The following is a 24,897-nucleotide window of genomic DNA, read 5'->3' on the forward strand; positions in this document are numbered from 1 at the left end:
GAACCACTTTCAAGTTACATATTTACTTGCAGCTACTAAACGAAAAGTCCGAGGACGATGATGGCAACGGATCGGGTGGTGGGCCAGGTTCTATGAACAACTCCCGGCAGAGCGAGCTGATGCGCCAGCTGAAGAATCCGGACGGTGGCAGCCATGGCATGCACCGTAACAGTGCCAGCGGCAACATGAGTACCGAGGATCTAAAGGCCATGCTCAAAATCCAAAGCGATCCATCGCTGAACAGAAAGCGATCGCTAAATGAGCCCGACGACGATCCCTCTGCCAAACGGTCTGAGGACAAGCCCAGCAAATTGTGCACGCAAAACAAGATGTTGGCCAAGCTACTGCAGAATCCGCCAAAGATACCCAAAGCACCCAATCCCGAGCAGCCATTGCAAGTGAAGACTCTGCCGGACATCACCAGCTCTACGGTGAGCAGCACGCTAGCCGCTCCGGGTAACCTCATTAGCGCTGGCAGCACCGGACCCAAAGCGGCAGCCAATCGCAACCGAAAGCAGCAGCAACAGCAGCAGCAGCAACAACAACAGCAGCAGCAGCAACAGGTCGCCGGCATTCCTTCCCAGCAGCAACAACAGCAGCCAAACGATGTCTACCTCAGTCAGCAGCAGCAACAGCAACTCCAGTCGCCGCAGCTGGCCTTCCAGCACCAGCAACTGGCGACCACAGCAACTACCTCAATTACCACAGCGGCCTCCACTTCGGCTGCAGCTGCGGCAGCGGCGGCCATTCTGGGCGAAGGCGACTCAGAGCTATCCAAATTGCTGGACAGCGTAATGGAGTATTATCCAGATGATACTCCCATCGTGACAAATGCCCCATCCGAGGCCTCGGCAATCAACGACATTCAAAAATCGCTGATGCTAGACGTGGAGTCGGCGGCCTTTGGTAACGATCTAAACCAGCAGCTTATGATGACCCAGCAGCAACAGCACCAGCAACAACAGCAGCAGCAACAGCTGCTGGCGTTGCAGCTTGCCCAGCAGCAGCAGCAACAGCGACAGCAGCATCTGCAGCAGCCCCCTGCCTATCCGGGAATGCTCAACATGCAACAGCAGCAACACCAACAGCAGCAACAGCAGAACCAGCAACACATCATGCAGCGTCTGGAAGCCATGCGGAATCAGGGCAATCAGGGTTTCCAGCGACCTCCACCCATGTATCCCGCCCGCGGTCGCGGACCCATGAATGCGGTGGCCACTCCGGGAGGCGTCGTGTTGCCTGCCCAACAGCAACTGCGAAACATACGACAACAGCAGCAGTTGGCGGCCGCACAACAGAAGGAGCGTTTATTGCAGCAACAGCAAAAGCAACAATTGCTCGTTCCGGAGAATGCGAGTGAGTATTGGGGAAACTCTAATTTACAATTGATTATTAAACTTATTGTGTCTTATATTTTAGCTGGCATGAATGCGGGCTTGAACAACATTGGCTCGCTTCTCAACACGACGGGAGCTCCAAATGTGTCCCTGTCCCGCACGAATCTGCCCTCAGATGCCCAGCTTAGTCCAAACTTTGCTCAGACCCTGATGCAGCAGCAGCTCAGTCCCGGTCGTAGCGCACCCTACAGTCCGCAGCCCAATCAAGGTATGCTGATTATGAATATGTCATTGATAATCTAATGATGAATTTTGGATTTGTAGGCTATGCCCCTCAGTTCCCGCAACCTGGCCAACGACTCTCCCCGCAGCAGCAGCAGCAACTCAGCCAGCAGCAACAGAACAATGTCCAGCAGCAACAGTTGGCCTACCAACAGCAACAGGTTGGCGATGGCGGACGATCCAACACTCCGTTTGGCTCTAACTCGGGAATGCAGTCGCCGGGCATGCAGAATAGTCCACAGCAGTGGGGATCTGGCGGCGGAGGAGGCGGTGGTCCCGGCGGTCCACTGCCGTCAGGCAATGCCGGTAGAACGCTGCAACAACACAACCCGATGCTCATTGCACAGCTGCAGGTGAGTGTCTGAGAATTGACTCAGCCAAAGCAGACCCATTAACACCTTTCCATGGCCGCGCTGCAGGGCGTGAGTCCGTACAATGCGCGTCAATACCAACAGAACCAGAGACGTGGCCTCAATTCCCCAGGCGCTGTTGGACCCGGTGGCAATCCGGCGGCACAAGCGGCTCTGCAGCGGCAGAACTCGTTCCAGGGACAGGGCGGTGGCGGTGCCACAACGCCCGACGGTTCCGGCGTGGGTTTCGGCGGACCACAGTCCCCCTACGGCACCAATGTAAATGTTTTCCAGCAGCAACAGTTGCAGCGACTGCAGCGACAGGGCAGCGTGCCACAGGCCACCCAACATTTGCCAGGTAAGGAATGGAACGGGGAACAATGCTGGATCAACAATCATTGAACTGAAAACTAGGCGTTTAGTTTATTTATGGCGAGTAAAAAAACGTTTTTAGGAGCAAGTAAGGGGGAGTACAATTAGGATATCAAGATTAATGTACCTTTAATTGCCTCTAAAAAAATCGAGTATGAAAAACAAATGTAGTTGATATAAATCTTGTGATTTAAGCACCCCTTAATCCACATACTAAACATTAAACTACATACTTAGACAGCTTTACACACACTCACACATAACATACACACACCCACACACACACACTTGATGACCTGAACTAGTTTTAATCAATGCCAAACGAAACCAACCGCTTAACCAAAACAGGCTCGCCACGCTTTGGCTCCTCACCGGGCAGCAGCAACAACACTGATAGTTCAGCTGCCGCCGGCAACCAGCAGCAGCAACAGCAGCAACAGCAGCAGCAACAGCAGCAGCATCAGCAGCAGCAACATCAGCAGCTGATGAACGGGCTGAGCATGTCGCCACATCCGCATCCGCACCCGGCGATGATGGGCGTGGGCGGCATGGGCAGTGGCGGTGGCAACGGCATCATTGGCCTTGGCGGCGGGGGCGGCAACTATGGGGCCACCCTTGGCGGCTACGGGCAATCGCAGCAGGCGAATGATTTCTATGGTCGCGCCCAGACCGGTAAGCCTGTGTGCTCTTCTCTCTCTCTCAAACTGAAACCATCATTTAAATATCTCACGCGATCGCTGTATAAATCACCCCGCCTTGAAAAAAGTGTATATATATGTCTATATATAATACGGCTGTATAATCCATTGCCACGCATCGTAAAGCAATCAAAAAAAAATTGGGAGCATTCTGTATATACATGTCAAAAATCTACATTTGAGCTGGAAAAAACACACGTATCAACACCCCTAACCCACACATATGCGACTATATCTTTGTATAACTCTGTACGATCATTGTAATTAACCCGATATCCGCCCAATAAGTCAAGTTGGTTGAACTGTACATAATATCTAGCATACATAGTTGCAGGCGCTGCACCCCCACGAAAACATTTGGTGTATCTAAAATCCCCCAACAATGTTTAGCCCTAAGAACACATTTCGAAAACCAAGATCCAAGTTTTTTCTTTATCAAAAATTAATTATAAATAAACAATAATAGATTATAGAAAGCAAGACACTTTCGATATGCAAAATTGAAATTGGTCACTGCTGTAGGAGTTTAGTACGTTTATCGGTATCCACCTAGCAAAATTAATTCCCGATCCCAATTTTCAGTGTGCCTCAACCTTTGTGTTCTATGTTGTATTTCGTTGTGTATGTTTTGTATTTATTTTATGTTTTATGTTTTATGTTTAGTATTGAGCCAAACCAATGTGACTAAACCCTATATTATATTGTGGCTTGGAGCCCAGTGTACTGGGTCATAGACCTATGATCACTTAACCGATTCCCTTTCAATCTTTCAGCTGGCGGTGGTGGCAGCGTAGCCGGTGGTAATGCCAATTCCGAATTCGTCAAACAGGAGCTGCGCGCGGTGGTCAGTGTGCGGGCCCAGCAGGCAGCTGCGGCAGCCACCGGAGGAGCTGGAGTCGGAGGAGGCGTAGCTCAACGAGGACAGACGCCGCAGAGTCCACTGCAGCAGGGCTCAGTGATCGGGGGTGGCGGTGGCATTGTGGGCGGAGTCAACAGTACAAACACAATGGGCAATGTCACGCCCACGGGCAGCGGCAATGTCAGCAACTCCATGCTCAACACGCCACCGGACCCAACGCTGAGCTTCAGCTTCGAGACGCGTAAGTACTAGCACATATATTTATTTTGGTTATAATTTTTAAAATTTCATTTTTATTTCGATAGCGGACTTCTTCACCAGCAGCGCTACGAGGTGACCCTAAGGTGCCTAGTTCAGAACCAAGGATCACGTACAACCAAAACTTCTCTTGCGCACGCATTTATGGCTCTAGATACGAAAAACAATAGGAAATCAATGGATGAAAGGCGAAGCATGTACATCTAATTAAAAATATTAGCAGCACTATTTAAAAAATATATATCTAAATATATTTATTTTATAATACTAGCAAATATTAATTTTAAAGCAAAATGGGAACCTCGTCTAAAAGAAATCGCGAAAACATAAATACCAGACACAAGCTCTAGTTAAATATTTTGAAAACAGCATAATAACTTCATAAGAAGATGCAAACATGATATAAGTAATGCATATTTATTACGTTTAAAGATAAAGCCTAGTACTAAGAGCTATATATACAAAAGAATGAAAGCAGAAACAAAGCATAAAACATAAATAATTATGCGTTAAGTGCTGGCCGTTTCGAGGTGTTGTTAAATTGATATATGTATATTTAAAGAGAATTAATATTAATATTGCATAACATTTGGAGAGGCGTTGGCAACGGCAGCAGTTGGCTAAGCTCTAGATATAACGACAAGCGATAATATAATGTATACAATTGGAAGGGAAAGCATGTAACATGTAACACACAAAAACACAAACTTGCTGTACATTTAAAAAAAAGTAGTGTTGAATTTTTTCAGTGTGATAATTTGTTGAATTTTATGTACTAAATGTTGCTAATTTGTTGCTGCAAAAGCACGAGGACCTCGACCTCCAAAGGCTTTGCTTTATGTATACCTTCTAAACCTTTTCCATCATCTTTAAAAATTTCTTTTCAATTCACCAATTGACCAATCAGACCCAAAATATATCACTTTGACTATGGTTAGAAAAACTATCCCTTTGCTGTAAATATTTTCACTGAGTATCTTTTCTAAGTTGAGCCGCCTTAAATTTTAAATTGTAATTTAGTTAATGCTCGTTTAAATTTATTGTAATTACGTTTAAATACTTTTATATCAAAGCGAGAAAGCAAAGCGCGCAAAGCAAAGTTGGCGTTGCAATTTCATGTGAAGGCTATTTTACAGGTTTTGTTTAAACTAATATGTAATTTTAAACATTTTTATATTAACTATTACACATTAAATATACAAAATTGGCATGTATGATTCAAAACACTTTCAAATAACATTTTGCAAGCTAGAGCTAGGCAAAAAACGTTTCACGTTTTCTATTATGTAATTTTTTATTGATTTTTGATTTTGTTTAAATCTTTAAGTCTATTAAGTTGGGTTCAATCGTTATAAATATTATTTTTAAAGAAGAAACGATACAAATGCTATACAAATATTATTGATATAAATTTAGTTTATAATTTTATTATAATACTGTTTAAACTGCAAAGCCCTAAATAAAAATTTATATACAATATTTTAAAAAATTTCATGTTTTCATTATTTTAAATCGTCTTTCTTTAACAAATTTTAACACTGAAATCGGACGCGAAAACAACGACAAACAACACTAATAAATGAAATAAATATTTAATGAAAACGGCGATATTAAAACTTGGGAAAATAAAAATACCTCTCGTTAAGTTCAAAAACGTATGAAAAAAATACAAATTTATTAAAAAAAAAAATATTAAGCGTAACCGAAAATTCAGTAATAAATATTAAGACGACTATGGGAAATTGTAAATAGATTGCAAATGGTTCAGATAAAATTACTTCAATATCTATTAAAGAACAAATTTCTAGACGCTGCTAGCTAAATTATAATTGTCACACTTAATACTAGCTTAGGACGAGATTTTCTTTAAGAGGCTACATTTAATGCAATTAAATTAAAATTATAAAACAAAAAAATTTAAAGATGGTGGCCAATTTTCGGCCCCCGGCTCTCTCCCTAGTTTTTATACTGACAAAACCTCAAACCAGGAAAGTATAAGTATGACAAATGAATAATATACACAAGTATACTGCATTTAGCATTATATATACACTATATTAATAGTTTTAATGCCAGTTATTCATATATACCAATTCATAAATATATATATATATATTTATACGGAATAAGGATATAGCAAATTTCACACACAGCAACACAAAAAGTACATATAAAGTGCATTAATGAATTTAAGCATTTAATGAAATTAATTAATTTATAAGCATGAACAAATATTGGGTTTATTTCGAATATATTTAAAATAAACAGATATTTACAAATGGTATAAACTTCATGGAGTATACTAGGAATTAACTAAGTACTACACATAAAGCTAACTAACCTAATGCAAATAATATTTACGTGAGTGCAAAGCGGAGTTAGTTTTGATAAGATTACCTACTAAAGTGCATATACATATATGATTTGGTAAGCTGTTCTGTTATCACGCACGTTCAATCGATCATGTTGTAAATACAAGCATCTTAGAATTTTATAAGCAAAATTAATCTAGTTTTATACCAGCTCTCGATCTAAGCTTTTTTGTCGAATTGAAGATACAAATTGGTTTCGCTGGACACATCTGATGAAAAAGTTGATTTTTTATTCCGAATCTGACTAGCGGACGTCCCTAACTAATCCGTACTCATTTGTTCATACTGTACAGTCATAATTAAATTTATTTTCTATGCAACCTAGTACCATAAAATTTGTACCAAATCACACACTGGCGATTTAAGATATTAGCCGAGAATGGAGATGGAATGAGAATTACAAAACAAATAATGCAACGCCCTGTACCCGTGCATAATGCCTACAAAGATTTGTTAAACTTGATATTACAAATAAAATACTATTTACTAAATACAAAATGATGCCCTGAACCGCAATGAGTAGTGCCCAAACATAAGAATAACGAAATACAAACCTAATATATAAACTAGCATTTAAAGGTTATAACGAATTCTAAAACAACAGCCTCAAAGAAAAATAGTTTTTAAACAAAATAGCGAAAATAGCACAATTTTGTAAAAAAAAAACAAAAGCGAGTAGAAATTTGTACGAACTCAAAATAGAACAGAACCGAGAGCAATATAACAACAAATTTCACGCAGCACAACTACTCAATATTTAAATTAACTTATTTTCAGTCAATGCAAAAATGCAAAAATAGAGGAACGAAAATATCGATTTGATGGAAGAAGGCATCGTTGATTGATTGGCTGTGTTATCAAATGGAAAAAAAGTTGAAAGACCGAAAAACGTACGACGAAATAGGCCTAAAATTTGAAATTGAAAAACATTTTCAAAAGTAGCGGATGGTCGAGGTTAGCGTAGTTAGAGGTGTAGGAACCGAAACCGATATTTATATAGGTTGGTTTATTCCACATATATAGGAGGTTGGATTAATGCTGAATTTATGGAAGGGGATCAGATCTTTAAGAGCAGGCAACTTCAGTTCAAATTGTCACATATGTATGCATCTAATTTTGTTCACTTATATCAACGATTATTTAGCGCTTAGATAAACACACATAATCGGTAATTTGGGTATGCTAAAATACGTGATTTGGAGGGAAGACTGTACTGAAGAAAAACGGCAAGTTGTTTTAAGATTATCGTGAGTATTTTGATTAGATTATACTCGTTTATTGCTGGTTTTGAGTCAGTACCCGTATGTTTAATTCTTTGAAATCGTTTTGCGAAAACTCTCAAACCCTATCCACACAAACATAATGAATGTTACAAATCTGAATGTTATGTTGTTGTCATCTGTCACTGTTTACACGTATCAATTGATTGTCCAAATATGTATATGTTGTCTTTGTCTCTAAAAATCGTATTGAATAATTCAGTGAAAACAAGCGTATTTTAAGTCTCTATATATGTACCTTTTGCTATGTATTGTATTTTTATGTATCTGTAACTATATAAACGCGTACGACACGCCCCACTCCCACTCACATTTCACACTCAAATGGGAAACCTAAGAAACAAATGCTAAATTTAACACTATACACACTAAAAATTAATGATAATTTTTAATAACTAAATCTGTATATGTGTAAATGTAACGTTTGTCTAAGGAATCACACAACTGAAAGTGAAGTTGAAAAGTTAGGAAACCAAGTAAAGTTTCACTTGAATTTCATTTCAATGAAAACACAATACACTTTAATTTAACTAAGTACTATACTTACAAGCATAATTGAGAATGTTCACCCACAGACACACAAAACACACACATGCAACACAATAGAAAAATGTTTAAACAATTAAATTTAATGTTAGTGGAGACGGTATTCTGTACGCTATGTTTGTACTTACAAATCGATATATATATATATATATATATACATACAATTAATTAAATTTATTAATTAATTATACAACAAGAAGCAAGCAAAAAGCAGCAAACAGCAACAAGAACAACAGACACGTTCACTTAATGTTTAACAACTGAACAAAAACATTGAAAATGAGAAAATGAAAAAGACTAAATAAAATATTAACGAAATAAGCGTAATAGACGCGTTCTTAAAGTTTCCTATGATAGCTAGCAATTACGGTTTCAATTTGCCCAGTTTGTTGGCCATGTCCACAATTAATCCGAGATTGGCATTCAGTGTCTTCACCTGGTTGAGTGTGTTCTCATCCAGCTGCATCAGTACTTCCCGCTTCACGGTGTTGATCTTGTGCGGTTTCACGGTGATCACGCCGCCCCTGGTGGGAATGTGGACGTCCGCATAGCGATCCGGACGCATCTGGACGGCCAGCGGGCTTCCCGCCTTCGAGAGCACCATCTCTCCGGCGCGGGGCCATCGCACAAAGCTCATGGTGTCGCCACTCAGAGCCCTGTCCACCGAATGCGCCTGAAGCCTCGGTGGCAGGGCATTCTGCGGAGTTCGTGTTCGACCACGACTGATGGACAAACTGCGAGTTGTGGGCGGCTTAATAGCTGGAAAGAAAGTAAAACAAAAATAACAATTACTCTTCTATTGCCGACAGTTAAATTAAATCTCACCTGCCCTCTGAAATTCGGCAAAAGTCTTAAACCCGAGAGCCAAGAATTCTGGCATCTTCATTTGCAGTAGCTGCTTATCAGTCCTACCACGGATCACCTTAATTTGGTTGTCCACCTCTTGCTTGTAGCGCTTGCTCATCTCATCGATCTTCTCCAGAGCCGAATCCATTTTGATTTGGGACAGGCGCACTTTCTCTTCGCGATCAGCCTTCTGGCGCTGGGCCTGACGACGAGCTGTAATCTTGGTGCGAGGCATATTTCTAACGATTTATATATTCCAGTCAACTAATCGCCTAATTCTAACAAAGTCAAAGGGCTCTTTGGTGAACAAGCGATTCAAAACTGTATTCATATCAACGTGCGAAAATACATTTTAAACATTTTTAACATAACATAATTTTATTGGCCACTTTCTGAAATCTGGGAACTTAAAAGCGGTTGCCTCTTTTGCAATTAGCAAAAGAAAGATGTTATTTGAAGGTAGCAGTTTTTGCTAGAGCCATGAAATCCGACCATTTCATCTGCAGCAAACGAGCATCAGTCCTGGCTTGAAGCAAACCCAATTTGTTGTCCACATCCTGCTTGAACAACTTGGCCATCTCATCGACTTTATCCATTGCAGAATTAAATTGGATTCTCACTTTCTCATCTCTTTCGATTCTCCGTCGTTTTGCTTGAAGGCGAGTAATCATCATGGAACGCTTCATTTTTTTTTTTTTGGATTAAGCATGTATTTAAAACATTACATTTAAATCGCCGTACACTTGGATATGAACATGTATTGAAACTTATGCAAATACGATAGATTTTTATGAATAAAGACAAAATACTTGAACTAAATGAGTAAAATGAAAACTGAACTTAAACGAAACGTATTAAAATATATGATATAGCATTATATCTAGATAAGCGTTTGAAATGACAGCTACTTGAACACCGCCTGGCTGGCCTTATTAACAATCATCTGCAAGTTCTCGTGCAGCGTTTTGATCTGGTTAAGGGTGTCCTCGTCCAGGTTCTCCAACAGATTTGACTCCACCTCGTCGGCATCCAGTTTTTTGGGCCGCAAGCTAAGAACTCCGTTCCGAATGGGTATGTTCACATTGGCGAACTTGTCTGGCATTCTATCGTGTGGGAAAAATGGTTTTAACAAATTGGTATCGACACGTAGTATGTGATCAATACTTACACTTGAGCCACCATGGGACTGCCGTATTTGGATAGTGCCACCTCGCCGGGCTTGGGATAGCGCAGGAATGCCATCGGCGGTGTAGTTGGCGATCCGGAGCGCATTTGCTTCTGTTTCAAAGGAGTGCGGTCGGCACTGAAGGCCTTCGCACGCGAGGCCATCGGTGTGCGCAGTTTGCTGCGCGAATTGCGGCTGCTGCTGCTGCTGCTCGAAATTGACGGCGGTTTGGCCGAGTGCAATATGTTGAGATCCCCGCAGGCGGAACGACTGCGCCGCGCTCGACGAGCCCTCGCCGAGTGCAGTGGTCCGGGTGTGCGCATGGCCTTCGTGGACCGCAGCAGGGAGCCTGTGTGGGCGGCCAGGATGCTCCCACCGCTGGCACCGATGCTGCTGTCCTCTGTAAGGTAGCCTAGATACAGTGACCGGCACAGGATGTGGATGTGGGTATATGCATTTTGCGTGCATTGAAATGTGCGGTGCGGAGTTAGAAAGCAAAGTTGAGTTAGTCACAAAGCCGGACACCAGTTAGATTAAAATTAAAAGTGAAAATGGCAACAAGAGGGTATGATGAATACCGAATATACAATGGAATTTGCCAATTTGGCATGTAAAACCGGTATTCATTTGTAATTCGGGTGATGACATCCTTGCCAGCAGATTGGTATAACAGCATACATATATAGGCCAACAAACCTTCGTCATTGCGACTTCCAGTGGCGGAGGGGGCGTGGCCCTCGATGGCGCTGCCACTCATGGACATCGAGGCGAGCAGCTGCGTCTGATCGCTGGCCTTGAAGTCGCTGAAGCGGTCCAGTTCCTCGAAGAGGCGCAGCACTTCGGGCATCTTCAGATTGGCCAGCTCCTTCTGCACCTGGCCGAGCAGTGTCTTCACCTGGTGGTCCACGGCGGAGAGGAACTTGGTCTCCAGCGAATCGATGCTGATAAGGCGGGAATCCATTTTCAGCTCGTACAGGCGCACCTTCTCTTCGCGATTGGCCACCTCGCGGTTGCGTTTGGAGTTCTTTGGTATCTTGGTGCGCGGCATCGTGGCAGCGGCCTTTGTTTACACGTTACAGGGTTTTTGCGAGGAATAACTATTTTCGTAGCAAGCGTCGTCTTTTTGCTATTTCTTTTCGAGTTTGTCCGCTAAAATTCAAGCGTCATGGAACAGTGTTGCCAGATGGCTTTTCATTGCCCAGTTCACGACCGATTGAAAATACTAGAAATATTTTGATGGTGTAAGTGTAAAATGGTAACACTAATGCGCGGTAAATTCAATTAAATAATTCGAACTTAACTGAAGTCACTCCAAAATAACACATTTAAGTATATATCTTCTATATTTATTTATCTATATTTTGAATAATGAGTTTTGAATAATTCCAATGAGTTCTGCAACTAATCTCAATGAACTAGTTCCCTACAACATAGAGATCGATTTTTTTTATATCTTTATTTTTGAAAGGGGAATTCCAACTACCCATTTGTTAATAATGTAACGGTAATAGCATCTTATTATTATAACAAAATACAATATTGGTATATTAGTATTATTGAATAGTAATAATTGGAAAAACTAAAGACTTGCACACTAGAGCGTATAATAACGTAAGTGAAAACTCGAGATATAATTTTGCATCGTATGTGCGGAGGTATCTGAAATGAAAAGCCCCAAAAATTGGAGCCGCAATCCTATTAGTCCGTTTCGAAATCTCGCCCCTGGTCATAAATTGCGCTCTGCTCCACATTGTTGGATGTTTGCTATCTGTCTCTGCTAGTTGCACTTTGGCTGCCACAATGGCAGGATTCTAATAAGCGTGGGTGGCTATGGGTGTGCGAATGGCCCACAAATCAAAAGCATTTTTGTCACCATTTGGGTGGCTTCCTTGTGGAGGGGCGTGGCACTGGCCGCCCTTATTTCTGCACAGAACGTGGACACGTCATGTGTGTAAGGCATTTTGAAATACCAAGCACCGCTTTCTGGGCACTTGATGGAAACCCCATATGGATTGGCCTGGTTTTGTACTTAAGGGAAAATATTTTAATTTTCATTACCCAATAATCTTAATGATCCTCTTGGCTGAGAAAACAGTTATGTACTTCATTTTTGGGCTAGTAAAATAAAAAAGACAGTAGGCTCATAACTTTATTAAAAGCTGTCGGTAAATTGCCGAGATGCAAAATGAAAATAACTTAATTTATTATTTTCGCATTCGCATCAATCCCACTGCTCGGCTTGACATATGAACAAATGGGTGTTGAAACAATTTTCATTGTACATTTCCTTGTTGTATACATTAACGCAATCGAACTTATTGCCCCTTTCTTCTTTCTTCCACTTAAAGAACGGCGGCGATCTGCCGGTGAGTGATGATGCAAAAAGGCCGTTCTTGAACATAGCATTCATATCTATCCAAAAGACGCCGGCCGGCGCTCTTGAGAAGATCTCATTAAACTCCTGCTCATCCCTGATGGTGGCAATGTGACCGCCCAATTGACGACAGGTGTTTGAGGCGCCAAACCAATTTTGTTTGTTTTCCTTCTCAATGTAGAAGCGTCTTGTGCCCATTCTCTGGAAAAGCGCCGGATTAATCCTGTGCGAGATTCGTAGTTTCTCGAGAGTCTCCACACTCTGGTTGCCCATTATGGTCTGCAGCTCGTTCAGTGCGTATGCCAACTTGCTTTGCATGGCCATCAATCGTTCTTCTATCGATCTTTCGATCCTCACTATTTTCTGTTGCATTTCACTTTCCTTCAGCGCAATGAATGTGAACCATTGTTGTTGATTTATAGCCACTTGATCAATTAGCAGCGGATTTTCCGTTTTGTTAGCGAGAACATCACGAGAAGCCCAGGCTAGAATGACGCATATAAAACAATACTTGAACATGTTACTATGTATGACCTGCTAGTCCCAATCCTTAAAACGGACTGTTTCTGGATGTTAACATCTGTATAATGAAATAACAATCCGCATCTAAAAGCATATTAAAGCGTTGAAAACGGTTTACAACGTCTGGCAAATACATAGGTTATTCGTTCTAAGCAGGTGTATAACTAATAAAATTTATTAATACAATTTATGGCTTACCAATTAGGAAAATCTTTCTTGATACCGTACGTTCACCGCACTTTTATGATAGTCGCATAATTTCGGCCTTTTCTTAATTAAGTTGATGGGCTAGAAGTTTTAATTGGCTTGATGCTCGTTCTTGCCTTAAGCCACAAAGTGGATGAACCTAAAGGTGGGTGGGCTCTACCAAACGTCATTACCAATCGATGGCTGTGGGGAAAAGGGATATATCCGAGGCATTCATCCAGACATCTATCTATCCATCCATCCATCTATCCATCCGAGAGCAGATATTTCAGCAGCAGCAACGACAACGAAACTCAATTTGCGCCGGCCAAACGATGCGTTGAGCATATAAAATGCAAAGCGGAAGCGACGTTCATGGATAGATTACACAACTACTTACAAATGTGCGTTTAAGCACCCAACACCCACCACCTACCACCCACAGCCAGCCATATTTCCCATTTCCAACGCTTTTCCTGCGTGTCTGCAACTGTTGCATATTGCAGTGCGTGCGCTGCCTTTATTGTCCCGATGTTAATGGAAACACCTGCTGGCGGCGGAGAAGTCAGCCCCGGAGTCCGTGAACGAGTGCCAGTCATTGTCAGGGGAAATCTGGCCGGGATTGCGGGGTGAGGTTGACTGTGGAGCTGGTGGTGTACAGCCGCCCTTAAGCTGCGTCATCATCTCCATGCCGGATGACAGTAGACGGACCGAGAATGGCATCTTTTGGGAGCGCTTTCAGGTAATGCCGCCGAGAGATCCATTTTACAAAGTGCAGCCAGTAAAAGTGTTTCTGTGTCAGCTGTTGATGGTGCCCAGATGCCCTGCTAATGTAAACGTGCCACGAGGGACACAAATTATAATTATGTTGAACTCTGATACGGCATTAATGGAAGCTCCCATGCATTGATCCACCATTGTATTGATTGCTATCCAATATACCTTATAAGCCCCATTGCAGCCGTATTACTATAATTTATATTGATATTTTACCTTCATGCTTTATAATATTAAAGTTGCTTTGACTTTTCAGCATTTTTACGTTTTTAATTAGAACAGCTAGCACGTATTGAAATTGGAATACCACCACTACGTTTTAGTTTATTGATGTTAGCTTAGAAACTCATAAAAAGCGGAGAAAATGAAACAACATGTGCGTAAAAAAATGAACCCTAGGGAAGTTCTAGAACAGCAACTACCCTACGAAAAACCAAGGCAATCGTAACGAGTTTATGTCCCACCGATATAGTTCCAACCCTCCAGGTTAATGAGCCCCGAGTGGGGGAGCGGTTCAATTGAATTGTGTGCCGTAAGTTGGACAAACCCAATTAAAATTTCGACTGCCCGTTTTTCCGGCGATAAAGAAAGAATAGTGCTGGCCACCCCATTTACAATCCCCTTTGCACAGGTGTTGCACAATTCCACTCGTTCCCGGGCACTCGAAAGTGCACTTTGTACTCACTCAAAATTTACTCCAGTCTGGCGCGTTCCACTTTCACACGTTCCTCGTGGACTCAACGTGCGCCTTGGCATATGCAACGCATTCAGTCGCTTGTGGGAGGCAGTTGCATTCGATTGCCAGCACTTTCATCAGCGGAAAAGCCAGAGAGCAGCTAATAGCCGGACAAAGAGTGAGAAAGCGAGAGCGGAGAGGGAGAGGCAGAACACATTCGCTGGTTGGTCTTGGTCTTGGTACCACTCATTCGACACATTTTCCTTCAGTTTTCCCTCGGCAGCGATACCAGCCGTCGCTTACTTTTTCGTTATTCTGTTATTGCTGGCCTTTGTTTATTAGTGCGTGTCTTCGCTGCGAGCGGTTTTCGTAATTGAAACGAGAGCGACATAATTAAATTAAAATATACTCGCACACAGTAGCGCACTAGCATCGATAGACGGGCCAACTAATCACATTACCAGCCATCAGACATCAAGCCACCAGCCATCAGGCCATCGTCAGTCGGAAACCGAAACGCAGACCCGCAACACAAGACTCACAGTTCGCATTGCATACTTTTTGGCGCGCATCGAAATAAACACACCAATACGTACATCAATACAACACAACAACAACAAACACATTCAGGCTCGATTGCTGCGTGAGTGTGAGTGTGCCTGTGTCTGTGCGAGAGTGCCTTCTAAAGTCGCCCATCCTGCGAAGCGACAAAATTCATCAACTCTTGTGTCTGGTGAGTTGACATAAAAGACAATAGAATTGCTGGCAATAAAAGGCAAAGCTTGAAGCTAACAAGAAAATTCCGGGAAAAGTGCCTCGGGCTGGTGAATGTTTTGGCAATGTTGGTGTGAAAATGTCAGACTAGATCGTGACCTTTAAGCTTCTGATCATTAAAGGGGTTACATATTTTCTGTGAATATGCTTTTAAAAATGATAACTGGTGCGAATAATAATCTGCAAAAGTTTTTGGTCCAAATGTTTTGTAATATAAAGAAAACTTGATGAAATCATGAATATTTAATAATCATCCAATATTCTATAGTGTACTTTAAAATAACGTAAAAACGTAAAATGCGATTACACAAAAATAATAACATTATTCTCATTTTATATTCAGAATTTAATCTCATCATTGACCTACGCCATAAACACTTTTATATCAACTTGTACAAGATATTTTTTGTGGCTGTTTTCCACTTGAGTGGTTTTAAGTATCTGGAATGAGAGTCCCTTTCATCGTAGTTATTAATGCGATAAATTTCACAGAAATGCTATGGTCATCGAATGTCGTGAGCAATTTTATAATTTGGTAAAGTAATGGGATTTTTCGAAATTATGTCATGCTAGTAATGATAGTAATGCTACTCGTATAGTTCAGAAAAGAAGCTTCTAGCAAAGTGGACGTAATGACTCCATTAAAAAAAGTTCTCTATTAAGAGAATGGAATATTCAAACTTTGTGATGGGCCATTTAACCAAACATCCGGGATGTTTGTGTTAACACACAAAAGTTGGTCATATTACTGATGAGGAAAATATATAACGTTTAATGGTCAACGTTAATGGCTTTTCTTTCGCACACATTAAATGCACGATCTTACTTAACGAATAATAGGATTATGATGCAGAAGAAGGAGGATATATTAACCAGAAAATTTCCTTATCGATGTGAAACAAGTGAACCGAAATTTGCATTCATCCGTGGCCCACTGAATGCAATCACTTAGTCGACACCACCCATACCACCCACTTATAATTCCTGCCCATCCCTGACGATCCAAACGCATCTGTGGTTAATGTGCGACAATTGTTCGATTTCGCTGCTGCTGCTGTCTGCAGTTGCAATTTACTGCGCTGTAATTGTTTTACGTGCATGCATTAATTTTTTGAAGAACCACTGCAATTATGGGTCGTTTTTTTTACTTTTATCAATTTAAAAACCATTTTGATTAAACTCCATGTCCTCGTTGGTGTTTGGTTAAATTGAACACATCATTCTTGTTGGCATGCTAAATTGAATGATTGAATTGCATGTGCATTAAATACGTGTTGTTTTACCTCTTTTGAGGGAACTCCTCCTCCAACGACCCATCGAAAATCGACTAAGGCAACGCAATCACATTCGCTAACAATTCGCATTTGTCGCGCCTCAATTATAGTGGAAAATATTTGCATTCCAATGCATGGGAATGGGACGCGTGTGGGGAGAGGGATATTTGCCTACGTGCCATTCGAAGGATTTCCCGACGAGGTCCTTTAGGTAGGGGCTTTGACGTGGGCTTTTCCATTTCGCATTGTCCACGCTTAAGCGCGGAAACGGGAATTATGCATGTTGCATTTAATAATTCATTAAATGAGTGAAAAAAATTAAACACGAATGCGACGTATTCATTTTGGTTGGTTTGGTGTAATGAATGAATAATAATGGCATTTTTTATGCAGCTCGTCCTGCTTGGGGAAATTCATTGAAATGGAATTTGCAAATAGCCAAGCATTAAATAAAAACAATACATTTTTTTCTATTTCTATTTAATTTTAAATGGATTTTTATCTGATAGAACTTAATGCTTCAAAATTTATTGTTCGAACGGCAGTTTCTTCTGTGACGTTCGTATTACACGCTAATAAGAGGAATGTTCACTCTATAAAATTGCCAAGAAAAACGTATACATAATTTAATATAATATTATTTTCTGCTGAGACGGCAGATGGCCACTGGTCGAGCCACAATAATGCATAGATAATGCGCCAGCCGGCAGACTGCGTCTCCAACTAACCTTCCCGATTTTCCATAGCCCCACTGTCGTTGCCCCGAGTGAGCCAGATGAAAAACTGCATTTTCCCGGTTTCCGGCTGCTCCTGCATCAACGAATTATAATTGCAAGGGCTCCACATTCAGCTCCAGCTTGGCCGGCAGTTTGAATAGGAACAGGAATGGAGGCGGGGCTGGTCAGTTTCAGCGTGCGTTTGCAAAAGTCATAAAGAATGCTCCATCCTCACCCGATGTCCTTCTTGCAGGGAATCGCCGACAAGTGCCGGACAAGTTGACGTTTTTGGTCCGCGAGTCCTGCTCCTCAGCCTGTTTTTCAGCCACTATTTTCTCGCCGTAGAAAGTATGTTAATAAAAATTTTAATTTATCGCCAGGCATAAAAAGTGTGCAAAGTGCTGGGTGAGCAGGTCCTTCGCTATCCCTGCCGTTTTCCTTGCTGGAATATTTTCATATTTTCCATTTTTATATTCCCTCTGTGCTTTAACACGCACAAAACGCGTTCGTTGGCTTCGCCATCGTTTGAGCGCTCAATGGCCTCTGCACTCAGAAAAAAAATGTACAAAATCTACAAAATTGTCAAGAAAAACGTATACAAAATTTAATTTAATATTATTTATATATATTTTATATATTATATTAATATTTCTAGTACTAAGTACTCTTCTTTAAAACTAAACACTATTTGAGTGCCTTTATTTGGCTTTTAAAATATTTGCGTTTATTCCAATAAAAACGTGATTAATTACCAATATTTTAGAGTGCACTTCCCTTTGTCGATCGTATTGACGGTGTCAGTGACGCCCTCGTCCACTTAGAAATAGCCGCCCCACTGAACGGGCGCCTCATCGATAATAGTTTCAAGAGTTTTTCGGCCAAGCCAAATAGAAATGCACGCCAAGTTCCGCCCGCAGATCCCTACCAACAATTGCCGCCCCCTTGAAGAACGCCCCTTGGTGAAAGTAAAGCAATGTGGGGCGTGGTGGCGAGGCGTCCACTTCAAAGTTCGATTTTCTGTATTGAAAATTGGCGTGCATTAGTTACAGACTTTCCAAAGAGCTTCTGCGGGGAGATGATGAAGGAGTGCTTTCTAGAGGGTGTTGGGTGGTTCGGGTTAAAGAACGTATACATATACATATTTCAATATTCATTGCTAATCCTTACATGTAGTTGATTCGGCACTTGTAAGCTAAGACGAAAAATTAAAGATAAAATGAAAATCTATAGGTCTGGTTTATTATCCGAAATAATGAATGGGCCTTTGAACTCATTTGGCTTTTAAGATACAATCAGCTCATGTAATCAATCATAGCTAGCCGCACTTATTTGTAATTTTCGGATTTCCATTTGCCCAGATTAGCATCGCTGATGTTTTACAAATGAAATCACAAATCAAATCACATAAATATGCCCCTCCATCCGTCTGACTGCACACATTTTTGCCCAGCAGCCTAGCATCAATGTGCGGTGCACATAAAACCAAACGTAGATAGGTCCTAAAATTGTGTCAGCTCGTAAATCGCACTGGCTAATAAACTCGTGCTGTTCAGATGGCCCTGTCGCATTATAAATAACACACACGACATGGTGGCTGGATTTCCAGCCACGAACCGCATCATCCACAAATGCAACTATAAGCGGAAGTGCAGGCAGAGAATTTGCTCCCTCCATCCGGTTTCCGTGCGGTGTCTCTTTCTTTGCTGCGTCTGTCTCGCTCTGGCCCGGGTTCAGCGTAGCAGAAGTTTGATAAATTAAATTTAACAACCCTCGACTCGAATTGCGACATTTCGTGGCGTATTTCCTTTTCTTTCCCAACCAACTATTAGAAAATGTAATAATAAAATATTTAATGACCTTCTCTTTGGGGCAAAGCAAACAATCGTGTGCGGTTCTCGATAAATGTTGAATGATCAAGGAAAGGGGTCTTCTCTTCTTTATTCTTATGGGGAAACAAACAAAAAGCTTCCACTGATGAAAATTTATCAATTGAAATCTTAAAGGTTTTGCTATTGTTAACTTGGCTTAGCTTGCAACCTAAAATATCAAATGAATTTTGTTTTCCCGTTTTTCAAAATTCGCGTAGTTGTTTTACAAATTAATTTAACTTCAATAAATAATTAGATTGGCTAACGGATTAATTATATTCATTGACATGCCTTTTAAATAAACAATTTAATCCATCGGAAAGGAAACATGGATTATCGCTTTAGTTTTAGTTTTACTACAATTAAAACCATTAATTACGTCTGGCTATAATATGTTCAATTTGCCTGTTTTCCGCTTAACTAGATTTTTAATTGCTATTTGTGCAGCATATTAAAAGGATCCACGAACACTACCATACAGCCATCTCGCACAGGCAAACGCGACTGGAGGTGTAGACTGGCAATAGGGTGAGAAATAGCAGCATAATTTAGCATCAACGCCTTTCAAAGTAGGCCAAAATACATAATCAGGGGGCGTGGCAGAACATGGCAAGCGGAAAAACCCAGAAATTGCACCGAATAAAAATTGCAAAAATAGCGGAGAAGGAATGATTGTAACTGGGAATAGGAAGGAAGTGAAAAAAAAATCGGCTGCAAAATTATACGAGGCGGTGCTCGCACACAGCTGCAATTTTATTTCTTCTCCATGTTTATGTGTGTGTGTGTGCAGGTGGCCCCTTCGTGTGTGCGTGCTTATGTGTGTGTGTGTGTAGGAGGCAGGTCCTGGTCTACAGATAATTTCTCTGCCTTCACCAGTGCAGCGCCGAGCATTTTCCCAATGTATTTTTCGCAAAGTTTCCGGTACGCTCGGCAGCAAATTTATTGAACCATGAAATGTTTGTGTACGTGTCCTGGCCGAAGGATAGAAACTGACAAGCGGTGTCCCGGGCACGGGGAGTATTCCGGTCCGGATCGGATTCTGCTATGGAGTCTACCTACGAAGGGGGAAGCTGAAAGGGCGATTTTTGTGGGTGGAAGGGCCGCTGTTACCCTGTAAATGGTTGCCTATGGGAGAACGCTAATCAACATATGGGTTTAGTTTCAGTTACACAAAAATATAAATATATTTTATAGATTACCTAATGGTAGATTGGTAAATAAGTAAAAAACTTGGCTAAGATAATTCGGATTACAGTGAAAGTTGTATGCGATAAATCCAGGGTATCCCCAAGATAAATACCCTGACTTTCGCGAGACTTTTCACTTGTTAGTTGTTGTCTTATTGCTTATTTGCTCAAGTTCTTTGGTCTGTCCCAACTTCTGGGTTTTCTCCGTGGCTCGTGTGCAAACTTTGCATTACTTCTAGCGATGCCCCTTCGAAAGTAACGTCCCATATCACCCACCGTTCTCCAAATGGGGATTCTCAATCTCCCGCACGTAGCTGCTGCTTTGTTTTTTAGCTTTGAAAAATATTTAGTTGAACTTTTTATTTAACGCATCAATGGCCACTTGGCTTCAGCTGTGGAATCGACGTTAAATGGATTCAGAAGCTTCTATTGTTGATTTCGAGGGCGGAGAAATCGAGAAAGGGTCGTAGTTATTTTGTCTTCTTTTCCCGGACTTCCCGACGATCTCCCTCACTTTAAACTGCTTTAGCGGAATTTGTAGTTGTTGTATCTGTTACTGCCGCATGGCTCATAATTTTTCATTGCTGTCGGAGTTTCCCTCCGGCTCCACTTTTCCATGAAAAATTGATGCCAGTTTCGATTTGATTGGATTTGAAATGCTATCGAAGTATATTGAATTGCTTTTGCCATGGGGTTGGTTGCTGCAATCAGGGGTTAATAGTTGCTGGCTGACATTGAAGTTTCTCCGATTTTCATGGCTTGGCGGTAATTGCTCTATGGATTTATTTAAACATCGCCCAAGGAGAACTGAAACTTAGATCATTCGCAGGTCATTAACTCACCTGTGTCTGCATCCTTTGAGTGTCCCTCTTGTTATCCAGAATTGCATAATAAATTGCACGGCAAATGTGTATGCAAATTGTGAGCTTGTTTGCGTGTAAGATAGGAATATCTGAAATGAGTGACAAGGTGTGGGCAGGTGACAGGGTCAAGTGTTTTAAACAACTGTCAATGACACCCTGAGATGAGCTCTGAAACTATTTAAACGAGTGCTCTTAAAGTAATTTATGCTTCACTAAGTTTTAAGCACTCCGCTTAAGGACCTCAATAAAAAAGCAGAGCAGCGAACTCCATTCATTAGCAAATCTCAGCTGGCCGTACACTTTGAGCCACTCTATTCAGGCCAGTGCAGCTTGGCTAATTCAATTAACCACCTCTTTTGAGGCGCGTTTTGAACTCAGCTTGGCTTGCCCCGGACTTGTTCACCTATTGATCGCCCATTCAATTATTTGCGTCGTCATTCAGCCGTGGTCCTCCTCAGGGGGCGAGGGACGTTGGTGGATTGTGGGTGGTGGAACGGCCTTCAGCCCGATGTGCTGTTAACGAAAATGCCAGACAAAGGCGCCAATCCCGACCCCGCCAAACCATCCGGATAATGCAACTTGGCATTTCTATGGATGCCTCGACATCGTTGCCGTGGCATTGCTTGGCACTATATCAAACCCACATCACCCCCGCGTAGGCATCCAGCCACCCAAACACCCCACCGCCACCAACCACGCCCCCTGTGCGTTGCGCTTTTCGGTTGTTCCAATTTTTAGCTTTCGGATTTTGGGGGAGCGGGAAAAGCCGTTTGGGGATTCGTTGGCCAAGGGCCGAAAAACTGCCGTAAACTAAATTCAATTAGATTTTTTTTCGCTATCTTCCTCTCTCGCTTCCACCCTCTATACCTATTTCACTCCCTCTTCGACCTGTCACAATGGATTTGCATAGTCGAAATGGTCGAGAAGGAATTTGGGAGATTGGCTAGCAACATTTGTAGCATGTGTAAAAGAGAAAATTTGATTTGATTAAATGTTGCCCGGCAACAAGTGTGTTCAATTATCCCATCACCTCTCGTACATTCCCCGTGGGCGCTAAGTGATTGGGGGCGTGGCACCATTTTCGTACAATCACTTCAATTGCATTGTGCGTGATTGACTGACTGAATGAAATTGATGGGAAAGGATTTTCACATCTGACATTTGCACATAGAACAGCCAATTTGCGAAATGCTGTATGAGGATGGATGGTCGGTCATTAGAAAGAATTCGGAGTACCAAAACCAAAGTTCGTAATTGTTTAAAATCCAAACTCATAGATTCCTTTTAAGCACAGTTTTAGCCCAACTATTAGTTATTATTTAATAAATGTTAGAATGTTAGTATATAAGACATTTTGACCGAATACGCAAATAAATGTATACTTTACTGTAAGCTCAGCAAGCATATTTAGTCACTTAATAAATTCTGAGCTTACGAACATATCTAATATTGAATTGTACCTGTGGAAATAAGGCTGCTAGGAATACTATCTTAGTAATTGAAATTGAAATCTCTGCACTAGCTTTTATTATAGTGTTCATAGGTGCATCTTTCTTCATCCTTGGTGTGGCAAAGCTCTATTAATTACATTTGAAAATAAATGAATACACACAAGCAAGAAACACGGATAACACAAAATTTATTTCGTATTTCCTTAAAACTTTGGTGCACTCAATTAAAAATGCACAAAATGCTATCCCAGGCATCCTTGAGCTCTAAACTAGAATCAAAAGACTGTTCATCTGCAGTCCGTATATTTTTTTTATCTCTTCCCCCATCCTCCAACTGTTTCTCCCTACGTTTTTGTATGTCTTTTTATGTAGTATGTAGGGGATGTACAAAATTTATGGCTCAAGCTTTAAGTAAATTGTATCGGATTTAAAACTAAGCACTCAACAGAAGCCGACGAACCACTAACTAAATGGCTCTCTGCCTGTGTGGATATTTGTGTGTAGGAATTAGTATACATGTTTCGAAAAAAATTATATTTTTGAACATCACTATTGAATAATAGGATTATTTTGCATGTTCTCTCGAAATTTGATTGATATTGCACCCTTTTGTTGCTTTTCAGCTTCGGCTTTTCTAAAGGAAATGCTGTAAATCTTGTTACAGTATCACATACAAACCAATTAAATTGGTTGCTGTGTAGGTTCGTGAGCCTGTATTTTGACGTAGTGTGTGTTGGGTAGGAAAACACATCCAAATCCGAAAAGTAACCAGACCGCGCAGCTGTTTGTTGTACTTTGCTGCATACTTTGTGGTGCACTTAAATATGCACACACACACACACACAGAATCACCAGTTCGCACAGTCTGACACGCACACAGATGCAGAAGCCGAGCTGCAGTGTGCAATGTAATTCATTTTTGACATACGTAACGCACAGAACTCAGAGAAAAGGAGAAAGAGAGGGGTGAGGAGTGGAAAATCGTTTTTCTTTTAATATAGGATCTGTGACTGTGGTATTGCGTGTGATAGTCGATAAAGCAATATCCTAGTCACAAATGATGAATTACATCAATCATTTAAGATTCCATATGTCAATTCAGAAACTAATTTTCACATTAGATTGCAAGAACTAGGCATCCAACCAATGCAATCAATTTTTCACTAGAGTTAAAAAAATGTTTGAATATACTTTTGAAAAAGTAGCACGCTTCAAATTATAACTAAAATTCAGCTGCTAATACAAGTTTCGTTTAATAAACTGGTGTTAGCGAACGAGACGTCAATATACCCGACATATTCTTGAAATACTGGGTACGAAAGGGAAGAGAGCAGAATGAATGAGGAACTCTCGGCAGCTGCGAACACTTTTACATATTTACAACTTAATACCTTGCCCAATGTTTGCCAGTGTGTGTGTGAGTGTGTATGTAGGAGAGCTTAACTTTGCATGCTGCAAATAATTAAAGCATAAAAGAAGGCGCTGCAGACAGGAGCCGACTAGGATTGGGGGAAAGGACGAAACGGAAAGCCAGCAGCCAGCTGAGCAGCATGTGTCATCTTCTGAAAGTTACCATCGTGTCAACCGTTGGGCGCCATCCTTTGAAGCTCTCAAGGAGCGAAGGGGGAGGTTCGTGAAGGCTTGAAAAAAGGGGTGGGGGGAGGAGGAGGGGCTGGCCGCAGAAGCAACTCCTTGTTGAATGTGCAAATGAGCTTTTCCTGGTTTGGCTGCTACCTTCCGCACTGGTGGCATATAGCCCAGCCCTGTTCCTCGCTTCAAATTGAATATTTTAATGCAAATTTAATGGAGGTTTTTGTTTTCTGCCCGGCATCCCATTTAATTTTGTCTCAAGTTGTACTTTCAG

At 41.4% G+C, this 24,897-nt stretch overlaps 5 protein-coding genes, 1 long non-coding RNA gene and 1 pseudogene across 19 annotated transcripts in view; 2 read left to right on the forward strand and 5 right to left on the reverse strand.

Annotated features, from left to right (window-relative positions):
• The window catches only part of tai (taiman), an 83,434-nt gene extending 74,796 nt beyond the window's left edge, over positions 1–8,638 (forward strand). For 2 of the 6 annotated variants that reach the window (NM_078797.4, NM_001201817.1), the window contains 7 exons: positions 33–1,356; positions 1,420–1,605; positions 1,662–1,972; positions 2,039–2,327; positions 2,690–3,013; positions 3,813–4,139; positions 4,204–5,613. In NM_078797.4, coding sequence (NP_523521.3) covers positions 33–1,356; positions 1,420–1,605; positions 1,662–1,972; positions 2,039–2,327; positions 2,690–3,013; positions 3,813–4,139; positions 4,204–4,235 — 2,793 coding nt within the window. In that variant the 3' untranslated portion in view covers positions 4,236–5,613. Of the gene's footprint in view, positions 1–32; positions 1,606–1,661; positions 1,973–2,038; positions 2,328–2,689; positions 3,014–3,812; positions 4,140–4,203 lie in introns of all 6 variants that reach the window. The other 4 variants (NM_001201818.1, NM_001259020.2, NM_001273351.1 and 1 more) reach the window with 4 other exon arrangements.
• Positions 8,475–9,469, reverse strand: aust (australin). 2 transcript variants are annotated; one of them, NM_001298846.1, is made up of 2 exons: positions 9,180–9,469; positions 8,475–9,113 (listed from the first exon to the last, which is right to left on the reverse strand). In NM_001298846.1, the coding sequence occupies exons 1-2, from the start codon at positions 9,433–9,435 to the stop codon at positions 8,719–8,721; spliced, it is 651 nt and encodes a 216-aa protein (NP_001285775.1). In that variant the 5' UTR covers positions 9,436–9,469; the 3' UTR covers positions 8,475–8,718. The 2 variants fall into 2 exon arrangements, with proteins under 2 accessions (NP_001285775.1, NP_609278.1); NM_135434.2 differs by having other exon boundaries at positions 8,515–9,113.
• Positions 9,470–9,564: 95 nt separating this feature from the next.
• On the reverse strand, positions 9,565–9,886 carry CR43734 (annotated as a pseudogene).
• A 12-nt stretch (positions 9,887–9,898) lies between these two features.
• On the reverse strand, positions 9,899–11,545 carry borr (borealin-related). 2 transcript variants are annotated; one of them, NM_135435.5, is made up of 3 exons: positions 11,062–11,545; positions 10,369–10,765; positions 9,899–10,303 (listed from the first exon to the last, which is right to left on the reverse strand). In NM_135435.5, the coding sequence occupies exons 1-3, from the start codon at positions 11,411–11,413 to the stop codon at positions 10,105–10,107; spliced, it is 948 nt and encodes a 315-aa protein (NP_609279.1). In that variant the 5' UTR covers positions 11,414–11,545; the 3' UTR covers positions 9,899–10,104. The 2 variants fall into 2 exon arrangements, with proteins under 2 accessions (NP_609279.1, NP_723450.1); NM_164850.4 differs by having other exon boundaries at positions 10,369–10,777.
• A 957-nt stretch (positions 11,546–12,502) lies between these two features.
• On the reverse strand, positions 12,503–13,281 carry lectin-30A. Its single transcript, NM_144378.4, has one exon. The coding sequence runs from the start codon at positions 13,256–13,258 to the stop codon at positions 12,587–12,589; it is 672 nt and encodes a 223-aa protein (NP_652635.2). The 5' UTR covers positions 13,259–13,281; the 3' UTR covers positions 12,503–12,586.
• A 1,708-nt stretch (positions 13,282–14,989) lies between these two features.
• Positions 14,990–24,897, forward strand: part of Ggamma30A (G protein gamma subunit 30A) — a 45,932-nt gene continuing 36,024 nt past the window's right edge. For 2 of the 7 annotated variants that reach the window (NM_164852.3, NM_001298847.1), the window contains exon 1: positions 14,990–15,633. The gene's annotated coding sequence lies outside the window, so the exon portion shown is untranslated. Of the gene's footprint in view, positions 15,634–17,694; positions 18,013–24,897 lie in introns of all 7 variants that reach the window. The other 5 variants (NM_001169447.2, NM_164851.3, NM_080068.4 and 2 more) reach the window with 4 other exon arrangements.
• Positions 20,247–21,231, reverse strand: lncRNA:CR45262 (long non-coding RNA:CR45262). Its single transcript, NR_124159.1, has 2 exons — positions 20,732–21,231; positions 20,247–20,670 (listed from the first exon to the last, which is right to left on the reverse strand). It is a non-coding gene; the product is annotated as a long non-coding RNA:CR45262 (long non-coding RNA).

Source organism: Drosophila melanogaster, chromosome 2L, assembly GCF_000001215.4.
Source record: "Drosophila melanogaster chromosome 2L".
Taxonomy (NCBI): Eukaryota; Metazoa; Arthropoda; class Insecta; order Diptera; family Drosophilidae; genus Drosophila; species Drosophila melanogaster.